Source organism: Branchiostoma floridae, chromosome 16 (genome assembly GCF_000003815.2).
Source record: "Branchiostoma floridae strain S238N-H82 chromosome 16, Bfl_VNyyK, whole genome shotgun sequence".
Lineage (NCBI taxonomy): Eukaryota > Metazoa > Chordata > Leptocardii > Amphioxiformes > Branchiostomatidae > Branchiostoma > Branchiostoma floridae.
The window spans coordinates 9,093,829-9,109,691 of NC_049994.1; the positions used below are offsets into that span (position 1 = coordinate 9,093,829).

The 15,863-nt window shown below is 39.9% G+C and overlaps 1 protein-coding gene across 6 annotated transcripts in view; it reads left to right on the forward strand.

The window, feature by feature from the left end:
* Window positions 1–15,863, forward strand: part of LOC118403189 (INO80 complex subunit D-like) — a 34,845-nt gene that overhangs the window by 11,591 nt on the left and 7,391 nt on the right. For all 6 annotated transcript variants that reach the window (XM_035801755.1, XM_035801754.1, XM_035801756.1 and 3 more), the window contains 2 exons: window positions 14,470–14,719; window positions 15,147–15,730. In XM_035801755.1, the coding sequence (XP_035657648.1) occupies window positions 14,502–14,719; window positions 15,147–15,730 (802 nt within the window). In that variant the 5' untranslated portion in view covers window positions 14,470–14,501. The remainder of the gene's footprint in view (window positions 1–14,469; window positions 14,720–15,146; window positions 15,731–15,863) is intronic.

A 15,863-nucleotide genomic window follows, 5' to 3' on the forward strand; every position in this document is an offset into this window, starting at 1 on the left:
CCTTGATGAGACTCGGAAAATAATACAAGATCATCTGCATACAAAAGACACGGTACTTTCCTATTGTGTAAACTAGGAGAGTTGCAACAAATATCATCAAACTCAGAGGTTATATCGCTAATAAATAAATTAAACAAAGTTGGACTTAAATTACAGCCTTGTCGGACCCCACAGTTAGTTAAAAAAGGCGCTGTAAGGCCGCCGTTGGTTTTAATGCAATTTGTAGTTTTTGAGTACATGTTTTTTAATGTCTTTAAGAATTTTCCTCCTATTCCAAGGTTGTTAAGTTTGAAAAATAGACCTGCTCGCCAAACGGAGTCAAAAGCTTTGCTGAAATCTACAAAACATGCATAGATTTTTGCATTTTTGCTTAGGTATTTGCTGACTAAAGTGGTTAACACAAACAAATTATCAGATGTTCTAAGATTTTTCCTAAAACCGGCCTGTTGAGGTTTGAAAAGGCTGTACTGTTCTGCATAATTGACAAGACGATTGTTTAAAATAGAGGTGAATAATTTTCCTAAGCAACTAATGATTGATATTCCCCGGTAGTTATCAGGGAGTGAGGTATCGCCAGATTTATGTATGGGTATGATATGGCTGAGGGACCAATCGTCGGGAAAATAACCGTTCTGTAAGCAGGAGTTAAATAGGTGTAGTAATGGGTTCTGTAGGATTTGTTTACTACTGTACTATAGCAGTGTTATAACTAGGGGTGGGTATGGTACCAGTATGGTGTGATGGCTTTTTCTTGTTGGACCAGTCTGGAAAAAAACAGAATGGAAAAAAATCAGTGGACCGGATGTTGCAAATGAACAGATAATACCGGTAGGCGTTCACGGTTCACATGTTTTGGGGCTTACTAGTTACAGGTCCAAGAAAGTAACAAATGCGAAGTAGAGGAGAGTTGATAGTCAATTTTATCGAGTTTCTACTGTCAAACTTGGTATAAAATAGATATGGTATAACGCAGTAAGTGTTGTTGAAATGAAGTTAGGATTTTAGGATTTATGTTCCTATGAAAAGAGATGAATGTACGTTTGTTGCAGATCTCTTCCTGAGATACATTTCTGTAGTACGCTGCCCCAGCTTGGTGATTGTGTCCGACCATGGAGATTTGATAAAGCCTCCTTGGTCCAGCATAGTGATTCCAAGAAGCTAGGGCTATCAATTCAGTGGATGGTTCCTGAACATTTTTTTTAGCAAGATGACAGGAAAAGTAAAAATGCTGACAATGGGCATGTATTCACTTCTTGAAAATGAAACTGGATGTTGCAAGTTACAGACTTTTCTTCTGAGTATGAGCAGAACTAGTATAAAAGTAAGTAGAGGCAATTAATTCTTTTGACAGCAGAGATGGAAGTTAATTTTTTGGGAATACATTAAGGTTCACATGTATACCTAACGTAAAAATTTGTGTGCACAGAAGAACATTTTGGTTATAAAGTAGAATGTCAACAAACCCATATCACAAAACTTACTGCCTCCCTTTAGAGCTCTCATCTAAATTTTATGGCTATCTACAAAATTTTAAACAAGTGATAAAACATAGGTTTTATCATATTTCTTGACATCTAAATGTCAAGAATATACTGTGTGAATTACAATGTACTATAAAAACATTATTAGCGTAAAATAATACCTTTATGAACATGACCCTTCAGAAATATGTAGGTGAACCGGTGTACCCATAGTCAACAATCTGGTGTACACTTTCATTTCTGGGATAAAGAAAAGAAAGCGCACATAACCACTGTTGAGAGATTCAGCATGCAGGCCCACCTTTGTCAGACCATCCGTCAATATCTGTTCTTATGCGGCATCCTTACGATGTCACTGCACCGATTATAGCCGTCTCTGGGGTTTGTCAGTCATCATTCAGTTGATGGATAGCAGGTTTATTACAGCATTTTGGTATTAATGAGGATTCTCCAATTTTACAAGAATGATGACTGCATTTTTGATATGGAAAGTGAGATCAGTAAAAGTCAGGGCCATAATGATTATAAGAGTGCCTCGAAGCCAAAGGCTCTGGTACCTCTGTGTTTGAAACAAGCAAAGTAAATCAATATGGAAAAATGCCTCATTTGAAAGTAAACTTCTTTTGGCACAACTAAAAAGTTGTCATCTGCCATCATTTTGGCAAGATTCCAGTCAGTGTAGTACTGTAGCCTCCATCTATTTTCATCTTCTTCAACTCCTGTGGAAATTGTCCTAACCACCCTTAAACTTGGAATGGAGTGTTCCTGACAGCTGAATGTCCTCGACCTTTTTTTTATTGTTATACTGTAGATTTCATCTTTCTCTGTCACTTCCTGTACTGCGTGAATTATACAAGAAGTGAGGAAGGAAGATGAGATAATGAAATAAAAGTAACACCCAGTCTTTGATTGGTCATCTCTAAAAGCAATTGGACATCTTCCAAAATAGTTGCCATGGCAACAGTCACTCATGGTGATGCCTTCACTGAGCCGTCCTTTCCACACGAAGATGAAGATGGATTTTTTTCCTTGAAAAAAAAGCATCTTCCAAAACAGATTTGTTGTTGCCATGCCAACCATCACCTATGGTGATCCCAAGAGTGACGCCTTCACTGAGCGGTCCTTTCCACACGAAGATGAAGATGGATTTTTTTCCGAGAAAAACATCTTCCAAAACAGATTTGTTGTTGTCATGGCAACCATTACTATGGTGATCCCCAGAGCGATGCCTTCACTGAGCTGTCCTTTCCACACGAAGATGAAGATGGATTTTTCCGAGAAAAGCATTGATGAGAATTGTGTGGGCGTGCATATAGCTACTAGCGGTGCTAAAAACGTACACGACCCCAATTGCTTGTAAAAGCTGGCATTAGGAAGTTATTACCATGTCCTAATACAACCCAATGTGTGGTTGACATAAGGGGGTTAGACTTAGAGGTAATTTAGCATTCTTGGAAGAAAAGAGAATAGCCTTCAAACTGATGGGATCGATTAAACTTGTGACATACTGTAAATACAGAAACTTTCGGGGTGGATTAATGTTCGCTGTTTTCGCGGTGGCCGCTTCACCGCGAACTTAAAACCACCGCGAACATTTCTTCCCTGGCATTTAGAGACTACAGTGCATGGTGCTTCCGCGAATTTAAAACCACCGCGAAAAGTCCTTTTTCCCGTTACCGCGAAATTAAATCCCCGCGAACTTAAATGCATTTACAGTATGTGATTATATAAATAATAAGGCAGCATCCAATGATATTCTTGGACATTTTAAAGTTTTGCAAGAAGTCAAGAGGAATACAGAGGGCTGGGAGAAGGAGGAAAATCTCAATTGACTTGAATTTACGATGTTAAAAGGGTTGCAAACTTTTTGAGTTAATGAGTTATGAATGTAGTTGTATGCAATTTCTTTCTGAAGATAGATATTCGAAACTATTCCCCAGCCTATATCTTTTTCCTGGGTCTTATTTCTATATGTATATACATGTAGCAGGAATTTGTCTGGATTGATACATACTTAGTGTGTGTGTACATGTACATGCATGTACAGAGAGATAACATGTACTTGAAACATTCCATTCCAATTCGGGTGCCATCCAAAATGATGGAGTGACCATCGCAAGTGTCCAGTCAAGTGAATCCGCTCTGTGTAACCCTTAGGAAATCAATGGACAGAGAAAGAGCGAACATTGCCCTCTCTTATAAGTTATAGCCTTTTCCATTCCTAATGTGGGTAGAATATTTGTAGACAGCATTGTCTGTTCAGTTAAACCGCTTTTGAATTATAGATAATCATTGCAACTTGTTGAACTTTTTAGAAAAGTTCAAATTTGGTTTATTTTCATCAACAAGACAATTTGTAGTATTTGATACCTTTGATACCATCCTTAGGATGAAGGCAGATCCAATGCCTGTAAGCTCCCGATCTTCACACTTGCAGATTGTACTTATCGCTCTCCCACATGTAATCTTGTAGCTTCAAACTTAATTTTGCAATAATTATTGCAATGATGAATGTTTTGTGATTTCGCAGTCAGTTGAGGCAGTGTTTGAAGCTCCTTGGTCACACAAACACAACTGTGTGTATAAAGTACTTTGAACTATCAAAATGCTCGGCTTTATTGCTCAGGAATTTCAGATGATACATAGTGTAGCAACTAGGGGCTACGTTTAATCTAGACCAGGCTGTACATTTTAGGAAAATTTAGGTCAACATAAGCAGGAATCGCACATTACAAATGCTGGATACAAACATATGATTGCTCAATTTATAGTTTCATCGAACATATATACAGGTACACGTACATGCTTCTTGTAAAAGTTGACACAAATATACTGCCTTTAGTAGTATCTATACACCTTTCTCACGCGGCGGCCATGATAGATCTAAAACGAGTTCAATGTGTCAAACAAAAGGCTGTCCATCATAATTAGCAGTTCGACCAATGGTAGCCTGCCAATTAGGAAATCGACCAATAAGGGAATGGCTGCAAATTCGTTAAAAATTTGCATTATTATGTTTTTATTTTGCATCTCTTAATGGACTTTGGGGTCAGTCTACACTACTCTAAATTGCTACATTTTTCGGTGCATAACACTTCTTGTAATATTTATTATTCCGTCTTATATCATGAAAATTTGTGTGGTTTGGGGGAAAACTAAATGGGACCTGATTTTAGAAATAAGTTTTGTCTGTTTGCCTCATTGACCTCTTCTTGGATCTATCATGGCCGCCGCGTGAGAAAGGTGTAGAAGGCCATGTAGAGGTGATGTATTCACCTGTTTTCTTATGTAAGTTTCAAGTTATAAATCATATATTATAAGGTACTCTCTAAAATCATAATTGTAATGTTATAACAGATGCATTGGTCTGACTTGTCAGGGTTTCTTTTTAATTGTGGCTGTTTCTAAGTCTTTGTTGTAGTTTGCAGGTTTTTTCATTCTCTTCAGTCACCCAATGATTGAATTGTTTCAACAGCTTATTTAAAACACTGTGAAAACCTCTTTTTTTTTTGCACCTACTGAAAAATAACCCACTGTGAGTGTGATAGTAAACAAATTTACAGTAGTGCTGCAAGCTTTGGGCGTGCTGAAAACACGGCATGACAGCTGTGACCGGCAATGAATCACTTTGTATATGATCAATAATGTGATAACCAAGGCAATCTCAGGTCAGATATGTTCATGCCTCTGTAGTTGTAGATCGCTAGCTATGCTTCATCACCCTCTAGTTTTAGATCAAGGCATGGGATCATCCAAAAACGTGTGTGTTGTTTTCTTTGTGTAATTTGATTGTTACCCGATGATATCCGTCAACTCATCTCCAAGCAGATGTTGGGTGGTAACATTTTTGAACTGCAGGCTTTTCCAGCAATGCAATTTTGGGGTGGTTTTTGATTTCATAATTTTGCCCCCCAACATCTTGAAGATTTAACTACTGTAAATCTTGAAATGGTTGTGATAGTTTTTTTCGGCACTCCAAAGTCATGATACTGGGAACATGTGATTTTGTGCTACTGTATTGCTTCTCTCAAAAACACTGTGAAAACCTCCTTGCTAAGTATTTCTGCTAAAAAATCCATGCAAAAGTAAATGAATTTACAGTATACAAGACATGTACGTGCAGATGTGCTGCATAATAACTTCTAGTGTTTATACTACTGGTATTGACAGCAGACTTCCTCTTCCTGGCTTCTGCTGTTAGTAACAGTCTATATTTATCATCCTTTCAGGTAACCACAGCTACAGGCAGGCCTGTTTTTGAAGTGTGTACTTCCTCTTTCATTTTAACCAGAAGACATCATTTGTTTTCTGTCCTCGAATCCTTAAACAACAAGCAGGTCTTGTAAAATCTGCTGTGAAGTACATTTTGTCTTCCATCCTACTAGCAAGGTACTAGAGTACATGTATGTTGTCTGTCATATTTTCTTTCAATGATTGTATTTCATACCTATTTCATATACCTGTTGCTGTATGAGCCAATTTTATTGAAATTTCTGTTTCCTTAATAATATTGTACATGCACCTTGTGTCACTATCAGAAACAGATTGTCGCAGAAGGTATTTTTAACAATCGTTGTAGGACCGCAAACTACTTGAGAGAGTCGTGTGTTTGCCGTATAGAAATATGGTAACAGCTGTCTTTAAATTAAAGAGATTGTCTTAGATCATTGGTTCTTTTACAGCCAGCTTGAAAATCCCACAACATGAAAATCGTATGACGACCTATGATTTTCTGATTGTAAATGGCATCTTACAGCAAGAAGCTAACATTTTGTACACTAGAGACCTGTCCCTGGAGCCATTGGTGCATGTATGATATCTAAGCAGATTAATGGTCTGTGTAGGATCTGTGAAGTGAAGCAGGGTGATGTGGACCTTCAAACCCCTAGACCATTCCACTTCGGTAGCTGGGGGTGGTGAAAATTTTTCTTGGAATTTTTAGTATTAGTACTAGACGTTTTCTTCTTCTGTCAAAAGCAGCTTGATGTCTGTTGGTGCATGTACTTTTAGCTTTTGTTGAATATTTTTGCATATCCTGCTTGAAATTTGTAAGTTTTCTAAATTAATGAATGGAATGATCCATCACACCATCTATTTTGCATACCACTAAACATTGTTTAAAAGCTTATCTATATGATGCCCATAACTAAATAGATGATTGTGATTCCTTATCTTAAGGAATAGTCAATCCAATTATTACATTAAGATTCTACATGCTGATATTGCGGTATTGTGTTTTGTTGCTATATAAGCAAATTTCCAACTTTAGTTTGAAAAAACAAATGATATTTTTGGAATTCTGTCTGGCACAACCGATGACCCACCTGTGCCATGCTTTAGCTTCTATAAGAAGGCTGTGTAGTAAAGCGTTACTGCGAATCTAACACAACCTTTGAATATAGGCCATGGTTGTCTTTACATGACATTAGACCATATCATGGTTCAGATGTTTTTGATGACTCAGCATTAAGTGCTTTTGTAGATTTATGCCATTGTGCCTGGCTAATGCTAGTCTCTACCAGACTCCTATAGATCGTTTTCACAATGACGTCACTATCGCGTTCGAACGTTCGAGCGGCCATGTTGGATGATAAGCTGCTCGATCTCCGTACGGCTGTGTGTTGTACGTGGTTGACTCGTTTGTGGAAAGAAGCTTTTTATTCGGAAACGGGCTGGATGTTTGCCGTGCTAACTGCGAGTTCCACGAAAACAGGATACGGCCTACTCAACGTATCTATTTAACAACTTTCCTAGTACAGTGCATCCTCTTTTAGTTTGATTGACAACATGAGCCCCGGTGCGGAGTTATACAGACTAATGCTCTTTTAGCGGGTCGAAAGTTGGTTTCTGGCACGGGGTATGTCATGGACGTAAAGGCATTGTCACAAAAAATGTCAGCGAGCTATAAATGATATTTCTATCAGTATGCGCCTGATATTCTGTCAATCAATTTTTAGAAATATTTGGCGATTTTTAGGAATCTGTCTTATCTATGCTCGCTGGTAACCGAAAACTACCAAGTAACTGAAGTTCCAACGGAGATGGTCATTAAAACTTGGCTGTCTCGCCTCGTTCACACTTGTGCGCACATGAAAATGGAAATAATGCGCAGCGGCGCGCCGCAGTGTCGCACCTCCGGACACTGCGGCGCGCCACAGCGCTTGGTTGTGGTTTTTACACGGACAAAAAAAGCGCCCTAGGACATGCGGAGAATACAATTAGACAAAAATATACAAATAACATTCCAGAGAAGTTAGTTAGCTGGGTCGCAAAGCATATTCCTCGGTCACCTAACTTTGCTGATATGTTATCTGTCTAATATCTACTAAAGATCCACTACCCCGTGGTACCTAATAGAGTTTCATACGGACCACCCGTATGAACTTGAATATTATATGTACGCCCGTATGGCGACACCCTTACACAATACTATGACAGCCCAGTTCCTATAACGCATGATTTTAGTACGTGCGAGGATTAAAAATTGTTTGGCTTGTTCACGAGGAACGAAATTCGAACTTTTTTACCGACGATTGTGTAGCTGGTAGAACAAAACAAAAATTTCTTCAGTCGCAAACTTTACCTAAGGCAAGACAAAACATGTCAATGCGGAACTTACGTGTTAACGGGCACAACACACCCCTCACGCGCATCTCAATCGTTGTGTCAGTTTTACGCTCAGCGCGGCCCAGTGCGCTTACCTAAAAGTATGAGGTGAGGTGTGTATTGTGCATACGACTGGTATGATCATATGAAGAAAAATGTCAATACGGACCTCATGTGGACTTGATATATACGCTCGTGTGACTGCACCTGAAGGATGCGGTCACATATGCGTATACATTCAAGTCCGTATGAGGTTCGTATGAAATTCTTAGCCCCCACCGTGCTCCACAGGTCGCTGGGAAAATAAAATTGGACAAATATATACAGATAACATGCCAGAGGAGTCAGCTAGGTCGCAAACATACTCCCTCGGCCAACTAACTTCTCTAGCATGTTATATGAGTGTCTATATTTGTTTAATACCTGCTTTTTCCCAGTGAGATATGTGAAGCCTGATAGAGACAAATAGTCCATAGGGACCTCATATAAACTTTGATAGAGATTCTTTATTGAGACACGACAAAAGTACAGAGACTTTCGTAAGGTCTACATGTACAACAGATATACGCACGTGTGACGGCACCCTTACACAAAACTTTGACAGCCCCTTTCGCATCTCGCACGATTTTAGTACTGAATCGACAAAGTGTGGCGTGTCTTCCAGCGAGCTTTGCGCTTGTGGCGAGGGAAGTTTCCACAAGTCTGGTCGTTCTGTCACCTCCATGCCGCGACGGGCACTAAACGCAATTTGACATCTGACTAAACATGTGCTAAGCATTCTCAGAGTTTGAATTCTCAGTATTAAGTGCAACGTTACAGTCTGTCGCAATAACGTCAGCGCTAGCAGCCCTGATTCGTATGTTTAACGTTATTTGATCAACTGAATTGTAATTTTGTAATCAGACCTTTCTAATACACATGTTGACAAAACCAAAATACGGAAAAAAGACGCGCGCACGAACTTATTTAATACCACTATCCCGCTGGCCCCCACTATCCGCTTGCCTCACGGAGTTAGGGTCGGGGAAGCGCTAAATCTTGCCCCTTGTTAGGCAAGTGGACAGTGAGGGCCAGTTCGTGCGCGCATGCGGTGGGGATTGGTAGCTAGTCCTCTGCACGCCGCCTGTCAGTAAAAAATATCACCCAGGGTAGCGGGCCAGGTACAGTGAATGATGGCGGTTTTTGCGAGGCCGCTTCACCGCGAACTCTAAACCACCGCGAACACTCCATTTCCCGCTACCGCAAAAGTAAATCCTCGCCATCGGCACCAGCATTAGATCGTTGAAAAAATTGCCATTTTTAAAAGTATATAGATCAAGACGTATTATTGCAACTTTGTCCTGATTATTGCAACCTTGGCTACATCACTTTTATGATTCACAGAATGGAGACAAAACAGCACACTTGAACCCGCAGGTAACTTTGCTGGTGCCGTTCTGTGTTCTAGTCATCCAGGTTATCATCCAACATGGCGCCCATGCGTGATCGAACGGTTTTCGAACGTTCTGTGAAAACGATCTATAGGTCGCTGGGAAAACCATAGAAATGGAACAAATAGAGAAGTAAGCCGGCCAGAGGAGTATGAGCCGGCTAGGGAACAGCTTGCGACCTACGGAGTCTGTGAGGAGTCGCTGACTTCTTTGAAGTCCACTAATCGCTATCTAATAGGTGTGAATTAGTTAGATTGCCCATTTATTGCTTTCCGACTCGCCCGTGACGGGTCTTCACATTGTGACAGGAAGTGTCAGTGGTCACGGAAGCCAAAGTTATAAGGGTCCTCTGCCGACTGTCGTGGTATTTTTCTGTTCTCTGAAGTCGTTTGTGTACTGCGATGTCAACAGAGCATGTGCGTCGCATTGGCAAGGACGTTTTTGGCTACAACAGCTTGCGACAAAATGATGTTTTCGTCGGACTTCCCACGGGGACCCGCAAGAAAATAAATGCTTACCGTTTGCAATTGCCGTGACCCACGGGTCGACCATTGCCTTCCAAAATTAGTCCTTTTTGCCTCCAAACTGCACTAAAAGGTAAAGTTTGGCCACACTCTCAACAGGAAAAAATGTAGTCTATTTTCACGCTGTTTGGTGCAGTTGACCGCACAGGAACGTACCCATGGCATAACCTGTTACTATGTTACATTTGATCACAAAATTAACTTAAACTTTAAACTCTCCCAAGAACACTGTTACAAAAAAAACCGAAAGATTATATTTATATATAGCAAAAAAACACTGCCCAAAGCATTGTTTGGCAAAAAAATCAATTTTTGTTTTGTTGTCGATCCCGCCTGATACACACGCCCGCCGCGCCCCACTGGGCGCTGGTCGATTTATGATTTAAATTATCTCCAGCGCTGAGTTACTTCCTTTGTACAAATAATTGGTGGATTAATTCTATATCGTTTCAAGTCAGCGACTCCTCACAGACTCCGTAGGTCGCAAGCTGTTCCCTAGCCGGCTCATACTCCTCTGGCCGGCTTACTTCTCTATTTGTTCCATTTCTATGGTTTTCCCAGCGACCTATAGGAGTCTGGTAGAGACTAGGCTAATGCCACACAGGTCTTACATGTACTTCCTGTTTACGGGATTTTATCATCCCAGTTTCTTGGAAACGATTTACAAGAAAATCCTCCTTGTTCATAATTCATAGCACAACTCAGTATAGGAATGATGTATATTTCAAAAAGACAAGATGTATTTTTACAGCACAGGAATAAAGCTATGGGAGTATGGCTTATGACAGTTATATATCAAACTATATTGCAAAGACATCATTAAAAATTAACTTGAAAGTTCATCTGTGTTGGTACAAGTCATTCTTAAAATAGTTGAACTGTAATTTCCAACACCAAAATTGGACTCACCCAAATTTTCGACTGTACAGCATCAGTCTTTGTCAAGGAATGAACAATCCACTGCTGTTGTGACGTCACGTTATGTAGATAGAACACGTGACTCAGTAAGCAGTGGATTATAGGTTGCAGGAAGTCTATGGCGCCCACCGTCTCTGTTCAGGGATGGTTGTAGAGCCCGGATGTAGATTGCTTCTTTAATCCCTCTGGCGAAAAAGTCTGGTTCTGTGTCCAAAATTTCAACTTTGTCTAGTGACACTGAATGACCCGGCGATTCTATGTGTATATATCATTAAAAATTATCATAGAACTTTTCTTTTACTCAGAATTCACTGAGCAAGTATCATATGTATGATTTTAAAATTGAAGAAGATCCATTGAATATGTAATTTGAAACAGTCTCTTGTTGCAATTTTTGAATATTTGAATCTTATAAAATTGCTAAATTTTATGTGTTTTATTTCGATTTACATAATTCATTCTATGGCTGCCACGTATGTCATTCTCTAATAAACCATTCATAGCTTTAAAAGAGGGTAAGTTAAAGTTCTGTACTTTTCTTGTCTGTGTCAGCAATTATACTTTGATACCAACCCTTGAGGCAGTATGATTTTGTTTTGAAAAGGCCACACTTTATACAAGGAACATGTGTTTTTAACCTGAATTGCTAGCTATGGAGTAGTTGTTAATGTACATGTAAATTTCCTTTTGTACTTGGAGGCAACAGGGATAGGGGAAAATGATAGGCTGCCCTTATCACTCAGCATACAGTATCCGGTATTGCTTGAAATAGCAGCAGATGCAAGTAAAATTAGAGCTGTACAGATGCAGTTCATTCAAACCTGCATAGGAAGATAACTCAGGAGACTGCTAAAAGCTGGTTAATGTTGGAGGTATAATTACTATAGATAGGTTTCTTAATATTTGTGTCAAAGGGAAAAATTATGTACTGTGGGTTAAGGGATCACCAAAAAAAGGTAGCCTCTACCAGGCTAAAGCAAAAAAACACATGTACACCCAACGGAGTTAGATGGCTGAGGAGTACAGTTTGCAACCTATTCCGTCTTATTTGGCCGATTTCTACTATTTTTTCAGCGACCTGTGGATTGTGGCTACAAAAAAGGGCCACATTGTTGTTGTAGAGATGGCCACGTAGGGCTGTATTTTTTGCTACACGGTATCTTCCTGAATCTAACCTGACTAGTTGTAGACCAGCCACATGATTTGTTGCAGCTCAGCTACCTCATGATTTAGAATGCCAGAGTTCACACAACTTACTAGCTTCCAGCAAGAACTCCATGACATTTCAATTGCATTTCAAGGATCACAAACTTTAATCTGAGTCGGAAGTCACCTTAAAGGAAGATGCAAGTCCATCAAAGTTCTATATTTATGATCAAATGGTAGAACTTTCAGTGTTGGGCCAAGCAAACATACTGTAATTTTGTGTAAATTCATTTATAATTCCTGGGACTTGATTTGCAGTTACGGAAAAAGTAATGACTTTCAAAGTTTCCACATTTGAAATATATGTAGATTAATGGTATTAAAAGACTCATGCCTTGGACATGTATGATTTTCTTTCCTTCAAGAAGATAGCCCAAGCCCTACATCATGTTGGCATATGATGGATTCCTTGGATCATGTCCATATTTTCTCTTTGGGCAGATTCTCAGACCTTGTTATGACCAAGCTTAAGTATGAACGTAGACTCTGGAGTGAAGAAGGCCAGTAAAAGGAGTGCCATTTGCTGTGGAGAATAAATCATAGAAGCATGTTGGCAACGTTGTGCCTGATTGAATAGCAAGGACACTAAAGCCGAGTAAAGGCCTCATCTATTTGGTGTAATGTTATGGTAGAAATCTTTGACAGTATATTCTGGTAATGGCTTGGTAAAATGTTTACACATGTGACATCTCCACTTTATGTGCTGATACATACATGTATCTTTACCATTCCTTGTCATTTTTCCAAAATAATAATGCCAATACTTGTACAAGTTGTAGGATTGGACCCGCTTTAGTATTATTTGTCTGTGAATCATGTGATGGATTTAACTCTTAATAAGAGATATGGCTGAAAAGAGATATGCTTAAAGCCAGCAGCTTGAGAATCGATTTTGCAGTAATGCTGTTTTTAGGAAAATTTGTATTTGATGTATAGCCTATAGGGCTCAAAATACCACCTGCATTTGCAGGTTAAATTGGAGCTGTGTGGTTACCTGTGTGGTTACCTGTGTGGAAAGCTATATTCACGTAACCAGCGCTAGCAATATCAATGATAAACCCAACCAGTGGCAATAGGCCCTGAAAGGTCCATTATTCTTTTTAGTAGCATTCTTGCATACAGCAGATAATACAGTTCAACTTCAACATGGTAATAAAAGAAACGTCTTGAAAAACATTGTTTCTTATTTATTAACCTTTTAGGCACTGCGTGATCCCATAACCAATAGAAATTTGGTGGAAAACAGTTACCTTAGTCGGAAAAAGGTTAAAGGTCAATAAGAAAGTGCAGAAAAGGGCATGCAAAAGTATCGAGCCCTGAATAGAAATGATGGGTGTTGAGATAGACCCTGAAGTGAAATCAGCGCAGTGGGTCAATGCACAGACATTCAGAAGCATGAAAGGTCACAATTTCACGCCAGAATCCTACTTTACGACCACACTGGGCTGTTTAAAGTGTTGTGTAATGTGAGGTGCGGAAGGGCAACATTTATGGAACCATAACTGTGGAATCCATTATGTCTAATCTGCCAGTCTGTTGTGTGGTATAACTATTATTAGCTGTGACTTTGACTTTTAGATCATATATCATGTAGTGTCATTGGGATTCTTGCATAGTTTATAAACATGAGTTTCTGATTCATGTTCTGTCTTGTCACAGATAATATCTGATTAATTTACATTGATAACTTGCTATTTGACATTCTATGACTGTCAGTCTGTCATCCATCTAAATTCTAATTTAAATTTTAATTTAAAAGAATTGACATCAGGACATTTTAGGCTCTCTTAGATTATTTGTCCCATGAAAAAATGACTTAGTACCATTAACTATTAATACTAAGTTATGCTTGCCTATTTCAAGTTTCCTCCTTGTAAATGAAAGTTTGCTGCTTCTAACGGGATCTTTGTCCTTGAAGCCTGAACATTTTGTGATTCTTGTTAGACGTGTTTGCTGCGTGCATTTCCAGCCAATGTGACTTTTCACTTGGCAACAGGACAGCAGCATGAACTCAACATTTATATTTTGATGATGATGGATTCTCCTGTTGATTTCAACAGATGAGTAGGCAAACAGTCACTTCCCGAGGTGGGCTCAGCGACCTGTTTGCCTGACCTGCACATGACTTATATTTTATATTTCATATTGTTTCTTGTCCATCTGAACTGATCGTATGACGGGATGAAAAGGACAAGAAAAGAGATTGTTTATTTAGGTGTTCTGTAGCAATGATCAGATGCTCAACAAAAACTAGATAAAAGATAAAAAGACTAAACACAATTTTCTTTTGTTTTTCTTCCGCAGCATCCAGGAGTAATGAGGCCCCAGCTATTAGCATGTATCAGGGTAAACACATCCACTACTCGGAGGTAGACAACAAGCCGCTGTGTTCCTATAGCCCCAAACTCTGTAAGCAGCGCAGGCTCAACGGCTACGCCTTCTGTATCCGCCATGTCTTGGAGGACCGCTCTGCGCCCTTCAAGCAGTGCGAGTTCGTGGCCAAGTACAACAACCAGCGTTGCACCAACCCCATTCCTAAAAGTCAGGACAGAAAGTAAGTTGCTGTTTCCACGCTAGATAACCAATATCCCAATAACTGAGTAATGTGTTAGCTACATAGTTCTCTTAAAACCCTTGGATAGTTGAAACCGTATCTTAACTTTAACTAGATACTAATAAATCAATTAGTTAAGTGCAAGTTATTGATGTTATTGAATTACCTAGTTTGTGGTCGATGTTATAGGTAGGTTAAGGTAGGTATAGATCCCATATCTTTTGAGGCTATAGGGCAGTGATTGTTAAGACATTGTGTTTTGGGAATGGTTTTGGAAAACGTCTGGCCAGAAATGCCAGGAATCAAACCTTTGATGTCTCAGTCTCAATCTTGTGTCTGCTCGCCTAGCCTTGCCAGTCAGCCATTCAACATCAAAAGTTAGTTGTAAATGATGTTAATTCTCTTGTTCATTGCTCTGTTTTTGCAGCTACTGTAACAGCCACTTACAAGTAATGGGGCTGGCTCCCAAGAAGGAACGGAGAAAAACCTCGAAAGAGAAGGTAAAAAAGGAGCCGGACAATCTGGTGCATGTCGGTAACTTTCCTGCCTGGGACCCTGTCATGCCGTCAGTACCACCAATCACCATCAAGCAGGAGCCTCCCGACGAACCCGTGTTTCGCAAACCGGAGCCGCCCGCCAAGGGGAAATCCGTCAAGTCGCGACTGCACAACAAAATCACTCAAAACAGACTGAAAAAGGAGGACATGAACTGTCATCAGCTCCCGACTTTCTCAACTTCGCACATGACTGTACCGCCCCCCTCCCCACACCTTTCCCTGCACCCATTCCATACCGGTATGATGCCTTTCCATCCTTCGATACCCCCCTCCCCCATGTCGTACCCCCTCCCCCCACCTTATATCCCCCCCACTGTGCCTTTCATGCCCACGCGGCCCAGGAAACCCAGAAAATGCGTGCAGAAGTACCTCCACGAAGCGCGGAGGTCAGAGGTCAGGAGACTGATGAAGTTGTTGCAATGCAGAGAAGAGGCGAGGGGAGACCTGTTTTCATGTAAGTCAGAGGTCAACGACCTTGAGTTGTATTTATCTTTTAATCTAGATTTACCACTTGATACTTGAGGGATGGCAAACCTGTTTGGACACCTGCATTTTGGTTGGTTTTAGTTAATCCCTCCATAATCTAC